Consider the following 8,049-nt stretch of genomic DNA (forward strand, 5'->3'; position numbering starts at 1 on the left):
AAAAAAAAAAAAAAAAAAAAGAAAAGAAAAAGCGTTGGGATCAGTCACCTTTATTTAAGCCTCTCCTTCCCTTTCCCAGAACCTATGATGCCTATTCTACCTTCTACCTGAATTCCAGTGGCCTCATTTGTCGCCATCGCCTAGACAAAGTGAGTCCTAAGTAGGGCTGGGTAGGGGTGGGGTAAAGGGCAGAACATCTGTGTGCTTCCCCTCAACTGGTATCCCTTTCTTCCTGCAGCTGATGCCTTCACACTCACCTCCAACACCTGTGAAGAAGCTGCTAGTGGGAGCACTGGTCGCCCTGGGGTTGTCAGAACCAGAACCCAACTTAAACCTGTGTTCCAAGGCCTAATCTTTGGCCTTGGCATGGAGGCGGGACTGAAGACTTTGTGACGCACAAGCAAAGGAAGTGGAGGTGGCCAAGAATCTCAGGAGCCAGCTTCCTCCCTGCCCTTTTCTCTGTCCTTTCTTCCTTTCCATCTCATGCTGTGTAAAGCTGCTGTGTAATTTAACTTGTAAATAATAAAGTTTAAGTGACTATATGAGACAGAACTTCCTATGTCACTTTCTCTGGATCTCATAAGTTCCCACAAACTTTATTCCAAAAATAATTTTATTTAATAGATATTAAATAATGTATAGACAGAAAAGGAGCTGGTGTCAGATTCTATTTATATCCCTTTCTGTTACCCCAGTTCTTCTCTTGTCTTGCCTATTTTTTTTGGCATTTTCTTAGAATGAGGATCTTCTAGCTCCTTGGCCTTGTAATAGTGTGGAGCAACCTCCAGAAGCCAACTGCTCTCAATTTCCAGTACCTAGAAGAAGAGAGAAAAGATCAGTAGGGTTCTCTTCGTTCCGATCTAGATTATGTGTATCATCAAAAAAAAAAAAAAGTTCTCTTTCCCCGCTGACTGCAGGGCTGGAAGAAGAGATGCCTGGCTGTATTATTGTATGTCCAAAGTGCAGATCTCTGCATGTTGAGATCCCAAGTAAGCTATCCCTGAGAAAAGCCTGGAACATAAAGACTGCAAAGTAAACTCTGCTTTATTCACCATTACAGCCCTAGCACCTAAAACACTGAGATACTAAGCATTAAATGTTTATTGAGTAAGATGTATATATCTGGGAACTACAGCTCTTAGATCTTAGAAGATACTGAGACAGCTTAGAAAGGATGCCATTCTATTTTATCCTACCTTAAACGAATATTTTTCTTTTCTGTGCCAGGTAGAACAAGGTAGAACTGGGTTCTGAGCTTGCCAGGATACCATCTCCCCATATAATCACCTGCCTGGGCAAAGGATGGTCTCACCTGTCTCATGAACTCTTTGGTGGTCAAGACAAGTTCATGGTAGAGCAGCCAGCGTGGCTGTTGCTCAAAGAGGGAGGAGTTGGGATGAATGAACACTGTCTGCTGCTGTTTCACTGTTCGGTAGCCACTACGAGTCAACCGTGCTGTGTGGTAAAAGTAACCAGCAGTGATGGCCTGAGGAACAGACAGGAAAGAAAGTGGGAAAGGCACACATCTGGGGACCCTCAGTGCCCAATACTGTTTTAATGGAGAACTAGAGAGATGAGGAAAGCATAAAGAACCCACCGAGAAATCTTCGGTGATCTGGGGAAGAGGGAGCCTTGAGAGAACACACCTTACACAAGGGAGAGGGGGGTATGTTCTCAGGGTGGAGGTACTGCATGTCCCAGAAAAGCTTGCTTCTTGGGAGGTCCTGGGTGGAGAGCAGTAAACAAGAGAGGCTGACCTTGCGTACACGGATATAGTCTCCCTGGCAGGAACTGAGACCAACTTCCACACGTTCCAAGAGCCCCTCCAGCTGTTCCCGCACATCCCTAGCTCGGCGCATGGATCTGAACTGTACAAAGTTCTCATAGCACCACTGGGAAGAGTAACCACTCTCAGCCCACTATGAAGAGAGTTAAAAAGAAACAGGGCTAAGTATACAGCAGGACTGAAACACCCTATGTCCCTCATTCCCTCTCACCCCAGCCCAGTCACCTGTGTGTAAACATTTAGCAGAACCAGGTGGTCACCCCCGGGAAGGAAAAAGTTCACACGGGCATTGTCTGCATGGACAACCTTGTCCTTGGGTCGGTAGAAGATAGAATTGTTGACGGAGAGCATGGCAGCCACTGTCAAGATCTCCTCTGAACAGCTGTACCTGGGACAGGAAGGGAAAAGCATGAAAGTTCAAAGTGAGACACCTAAGAACAGACACGGTGGGGAGACAGTGATCATTGTGATGTTTCCTCACATGGGGTAAAGGTGGTTGACACCTTGGCTACAAATTAGGCCGAAGATTGAGATGGTAGCAGTGAGGTGGGGGTCATGGAGGTGGGAGCTGTATAGGAAGCACAGTTACACAGGAGGGTATCCATACAGAGGAAGGACTGTACTTCTGAGGGTTCAGCAAGAAGGTATGCTCTAAGTGCACCAGGAAGAGCAGTAGCATCTAAAGATGGTCTCTTGGCTTGGCGCCTGTGGCTCAAGAGGCTAAGGCGCCAGCCACATACACCTAAGGTGGCAGGTTTGAATCCCCAGCCCGGGCCCGCCAAACAACAATGATGGCTGCAACCAAAAAATGGCCAGGCGTTGTGCGGGCACCTGTAGTCCCAGCTACTTGGGAGGCTAAGGCAGTGGAGACTCGCTTGAGCCCAGGAGTTGGAAGTTGCTGTGAGCGTGATGCCATGGCACTCTACCCAGGGGGATAGCTTGAGGCTCCGTCTCAAAAAAAAATAAATAAATAAATAAATAAATAAAATAAAATAAAGATGGTCTCTCTACAGCTATACCTAAATGTTCCATGTGAAACCTTAGGAATGAATAAGGTTCTTTTTTTTTTATTATTTTTTTTTGAGACAGAGCCTCAAGCTGTCCCCGTGGGTAGAATGCCATGGCATCTCAGCTCACAGCAACCTCCAACTCCTGGGCTCAAGCGAGTCTCCTGCCTCTGCCTCCCAAGTAGCTGGGACTACAGGCGCCCGCCACAACGCCTGGCTCTTTTTTGGTTGCAGCCATGATTGTTGTTTGGCGGGTCCAGGCTGGATTCAAACCTGCCACCTTAAGTGTATGTGGCTGGTGCCTTAGCCACTTGAGCCACAGGCGCCAAGTCATGAATAAGGTTCTTAACTCAGCAACCCTCCCAGATGGAAAAGCCTTCACTTTCATTTGAGCCCCCCAAATTGCTCTGTGTTTATAAATCTTGCCCATTTAAGCAAGAATAGGATCAAGTGTCTTACACTTGTGGGCCTCAAAAGAGGAGGCAATAGGATAATAACTTATTTTTTGTTAAAGAGTAATATGATGAAAAAAAAAAGAGAAAGAGACAAAGGTGGTCCCTGAGACAGAGGAAGCCTGGACAGTTTGTGTGCAGGGAACCCAGGTGGAATGGGGGAGCTTACTTCTCAGAGGCCAAGATCATTTTAGACAGCATGGGGTCCACTGGCAGCTCTGCCATCTTTCGACCAGACTAAGGAGAAAAGAGAGAGTTGAAGCCAGTCCACCCTCAGGTTTCCTTCCATCACTACAGGGGTTCTTGGAGCCATCCAGACCCTGTTATCCTGCCCTAGCTAATGCTGTACCCCCACCTCACCGTTGTGAGCTCCCCGAGGTGGTTGAGGGCTCCCAAAGCATACAGCTGCTCCAAAGCCAGCAGCAAAGTCTCATATGGTGGAGGGTCCAGGAAATCAAAATGCATTAGATCATGGATCCCTAGAGAAAAGTGTGAGGGATAGATAGAATAGAGGTCCTTTATAAGGACCAGCCCCCATCTCCCTGCCCTCTCAGTAGGACTTAGGTAGCCCAATCACCTAAGCTCTTGAGTAGCAACACAACATTGCCTAGGCTGGTCCTCTGGATTTCAGGCACTGTGGTTTCCTCAAGCTCATGCTGATAGGCCCAGGCAGTATACAGGCGGAAGCATTTCCCTGCAGCCACCCGACCAGCCCGGCCAGCTCGCTGATTGGCTGAAGCCTGGAAAGAAAGGAGAGTAGGCTGGCTGAAAATTTGGTCAGGGAAAAGAGAAAAGGTAGTATTTATGCAAGAAATCTGGGAGGATGCAAACTGCTTATTCCCTGCCCCCTAAGAAGCCCCCATCCTGCTCTGAGTTAGACCTTTCCTATGGGACGATTCCACCTCCTGCCACCTCATGGAGACCCAGGCTGACCTTGCTGCAGGGTGTGACAGTAAGTGATTCCATGCCTGTGCGGGGGTTGTAGCTCTTCTGCTTACAGAACCCTGGATCCAGCACATAAATGATGCCCTCAATGGTGAGCGATGTCTCAGCAATGTTTGTTGCCACAACCACCTGAGTGAGAGAATGTGAGGTCATCCAGAGACCCTACCCACCTAGTTACTCAGGAAAAAGTAATCTTGGAAAGTTATGAATAGGGAAGCAGGTGTGGTAAGAGGCAGGAGCTGAGGAAATTAGTATCCAAAATCAGGAGTCAGGGACAGGCCAGAAGAACTCACAAGTGTAGGTAGGTTTGAGGTCCACAGGGTCAGAGACAATAGGCAACTGCCACAAAGGTCAGCTATTTCGTTTTTGTTTTTGTTTTTTTGATTGTTTTATTTTGTTTTTTCTGTTTCTGAGACAGAGTCTCACTTTGTCACCCTCGGTAGAGTGCCATGGTATAATAGCTGATAGCAACCTCAAACTCTTGGGTTCAAGCAATCCTTTTGACTCAGCCTCCCAAGTAGCTGGGACTATAGGCACTCACCACAATGCCTGGCTATTTTTAGAGACGAGGTCTTGCTCTAGCTCAGGCTGGTCTCAAACCTCAGGCAATCCACCTGCCTCAGCCTCCCAAGTGTGGGGACTAAAGGCATGAGCCACCACGCCTGACCCTATAGAGGGGGTCTTATTCTTCCTCAGACTGGTCTTGAACTCCTGAGCTCAGGTGACTCACCCACGTCACCTTCCCAGAGTGCTAAGATTACAGGTATGAGTCACCACGCTCAGCCGATTTAGGGTTTTTTCAAAGATGGCAGATGGGCATAACCAGGTTCTTGCCCCAATCCTCCCTGCCATTACTTTCACATTCATCTTCACATACTGCTTCCTATAGTAGCCTCCTAACAAGTCTTCCTGCTTCTACTCCTAGCCTCCATCACTTGGCATCCACAATGTAAACCTGTCACATCATTCCCCATCCTTCAATGGCTTTCTATTGTTCTAGAATTCAATTCATACCCCTTAAAGGCCTGATCACCTGGGCCATGGTTGCCTTTCTCACCTCATCCCCCAGCACCCCACCCTCTACTTTGCTCCTCACTCACCTACTGCTTCCTGATACTCCTTGCCCCTAAATGCATGCCTCACTCTAGCCTTTACATCTGCTGTTCCTACACTGATGGTATCCTCCTCTCATCTGATTCAGGGTTTTGTTCCACTTTCATCTCACTGGAGAGGCCCTATCTTCCTGCTATTCCTCATCTCCACCCCCCCAGAGTCAGCTTCCATCTTCCTATGCTGCTTTGTATCTCTTCAGAGCACTGGCCACAAACTGATGTTATGTATGTATTTGTGTCCACTATCTCCTCCCATTACACTGCAAATTTGTTAGGCTAGGGGCTTTGTTTTGCTCCTGTGTCATCATCCTTTAGAACAGTACCTGGCACACAAAAGGAACTCATTAAATATTTGTTGAAGGCGGTGCCTGTGGCTCAAAGGGGTAGGGCGCTGGCCCCATATGCCAGAAGTGGTGGGTTCAAACCCAGCCCTGGCCAAAAAAACCCAAAAAACCCCTGCAAATATATATATATATATATATATATTTGTTGAATGAAAATGATATCTCTGCTCAAAATCCTTTGATTGCCACTCAACTGTGTAAAGTCCAAGCTCTTTCTCCTGACATCAAAGGCTCTCCTTAATCTCAGTCCAAAGTTGTTTTCAGCTTTGTCTCCTACTTTCATCATAGGAAACTTCCATTAAGCCTATTAACTCACACTCTGACTTCAAATACACCTTGGGCCTTCATCTGATATCTCCCTTGCCATTTTCCTTAAAGGTTCATATCAAATCCCACCTCTTGGCACACCAAGGGTTTCCCTTTTCTACTGCATCTGTACATTGCCTGAGGTTTGAGACTTGACTACATGCCATAGTTATCCTCTCTGGCCTCAGAGGCAAAGGAGTGACCTGTGCCTCAGCCTGTGCCTGAACCAGTGCCCAGGACACGCCTTGCATGGGGCAGGAACACACATCTTTTCTTTTTTTGAGACAGAGTTTCACTATGTCGCATTCAGTAGAGTGCCATGGTATCACAGCGCACAGAAATCTCAAACTCTTGGGGTCACGTTTCTCTTGCCTCAGCCTCCCAAGTAGCTAGAACTATAGGCACCCACCACAACACCCAGCTATTTTTTGGTTGTAAGTTGTCATTGTTGTGTGGCAGGCCTGGGCTGGGTCCGAATTCGCCAGTTCCTATGTATGTGGCTGGTGCCCTAGCCACTGAGCTACAGGCGTCAAGCCCACACCTTCTTTTTCATTACTGGTTGTATGAACCGTAGAGATAAGAGTATGGGTTTCAGAGTGGCACCTGTGGCTCAAAGGAGTAGGGTGCTGACCCCATATGCCAGAGGTAGCGGGTTCAAACCCAGCCCCGGTCAAAAACTGCCAAAAAAAAAAAAGAGTATGGGTTTCTCCAACTGACCTTTCGTGCCCCAGGTGGGGTGGGCTGGAAGATACGAGCCTGCATGTCAGAGGGCAGGTTGGCATAAATGGGCAGTACCAGGAGCTCCCGGATTTTGGAGCCCAGGCGGCGGCAACGATCCTGGAGCATCTCACAGGCAGCTTCAATCTCCTCCTAGGTTTAGGATAAGGAGAGCAACAGAGGTTCCAGAGTCACAGAAAGCCCGGCCAGTAAGCCAGCTTAGTTTTTCCCTGGGATATATTATTTCCCCTCCCCACTATATCAGGCACCTGTCCTGTCAAGAAAACCAGGATGTCCCCAGGGGGCTGGGTCACATGGATCTGCAGCACAGATACAACACAAGCTTCCAAGTAGTCAGCCTCTGGAGCCTAGGGAGAAGGAAGAGATGGGGTCACAGGAGGGCCACCAATTTGGCAAACCTCCCAGCTCAACATACATTTTACTCAATTTCACTTTTCTCTCCTTTTTTTTTTTTGAGACAGAGCCTCAAGCTGTCGCCCTGGGTAGAGTGCTGAAGCATCACAGCTCACAGCAACCTCCAACTCCTAGGCTCAAGTGATTCTCTTGCCTCCGCCTCCCAAGTAAGCTGGGACTACAGGTGCCTGCCACAACCTCTGGCTATTTTTTGGTTGCAGCTGTTGTCTGGCAGGCCCAGGCTGGATTTGAACCCACCAGTTCAGGTGTATGTGGCTGGCGCCTTAGCTGCTTGAGCCACAGGCGCCAAGCTGACCTTTCCCTCCTTAGAATCTCCTCCAAATGCCCCAGCTTCTTTGCCTTCGAATTAAGCCCATCCTCTCTGGGGGGATACCTTAGTATAGAAGATGTCCACTGGAAACCTGCGCCCAGGGATTCGAAACACAGGGGCATCATCAAAGAATGTAGAAAAGCGGGCAGTGTCCAGTGTGGCTGAAGCCACCAGGACCTTGAGCTCAGGTCGGAAGCGAGCAACATCCTTGATCAATCCAAAGAGAATGTCTGTGTGTAGGGTCCGTTCATGAGCCTCATCTACCATCACCACACTGAAGAAAGAATGGGGGAAGCAATGAGAGGGGACAGCTGAGCAATGAAGAATCAGACACCAGGTCCCCTGGATGAGAGGGGAAGAATGAATGTTAGGGGAGGGGGTTCTAAGGAGAAGCCAACTATCCTAGTTACATTAGATTAACAGAAAGTTAGAGAAGACCATGGTCCATGGTCTGCATTCTATCATAACCTTGGCAGACAGGAGTAGCTAAGATGAAGAGGACTTACTGCCAGGACACTGCCAGGACAAGTCAGACATCCCCTCTAGTTCAGAATCAAGAGTCTGGTTAGAGTCAGCAGCTGTTCTTACTAGAAAAAGTAGGATGTTTTTTGTTTGTCTTTTTTTTTTTTTTTTTT

General features: G+C 47.9%; 2 protein-coding genes across 5 annotated transcripts in view; one reads left to right on the top strand and one right to left on the bottom strand.

The window, feature by feature from the left end:
• Positions 1–643, top strand: part of CUNH6orf136 (chromosome unknown C6orf136 homolog) — a 9,564-nt gene extending 8,921 nt beyond the window's left edge. For all 4 annotated transcript variants that reach the window (XM_003788975.3, XM_023512735.1, XM_023512736.1 and 1 more), the window contains exons 5-6: positions 80–149; positions 239–643. In XM_003788975.3, the coding sequence (XP_003789023.1) occupies positions 80–149; positions 239–352 (184 nt within the window). In that variant the 3' untranslated portion in view covers positions 353–643. The remainder of the gene's footprint in view (positions 1–79; positions 150–238) is intronic.
• DHX16 (DEAH-box helicase 16) overlaps positions 570–8,049 on the bottom strand; it is a 16,453-nt gene continuing 8,973 nt past the window's right edge. The window contains exons 10-20 of the mRNA XM_003788974.3: positions 7,478–7,688; positions 6,939–7,037; positions 6,670–6,822; positions 4,179–4,319; positions 3,823–3,985; positions 3,606–3,724; positions 3,415–3,482; positions 2,012–2,174; positions 1,758–1,919; positions 1,313–1,486; positions 570–815 (exon numbers count right to left, since the gene is read on the bottom strand). Of these exons, the coding sequence (XP_003789022.1) occupies positions 687–815; positions 1,313–1,486; positions 1,758–1,919; positions 2,012–2,174; positions 3,415–3,482; positions 3,606–3,724; positions 3,823–3,985; positions 4,179–4,319; positions 6,670–6,822; positions 6,939–7,037; positions 7,478–7,688 (1,582 nt within the window). The 3' untranslated portion in view covers positions 570–686. The remainder of the gene's footprint in view (positions 816–1,312; positions 1,487–1,757; positions 1,920–2,011; positions 2,175–3,414; positions 3,483–3,605; positions 3,725–3,822; positions 3,986–4,178; positions 4,320–6,669; positions 6,823–6,938; positions 7,038–7,477; positions 7,689–8,049) is intronic.

Source organism: Otolemur garnettii, unplaced genomic scaffold, assembly GCF_000181295.1.
Source record: "Otolemur garnettii isolate 467f Iridium unplaced genomic scaffold, OtoGar3 scaffold00031, whole genome shotgun sequence".
Taxonomy (NCBI): Eukaryota; Metazoa; Chordata; class Mammalia; order Primates; family Galagidae; genus Otolemur; species Otolemur garnettii.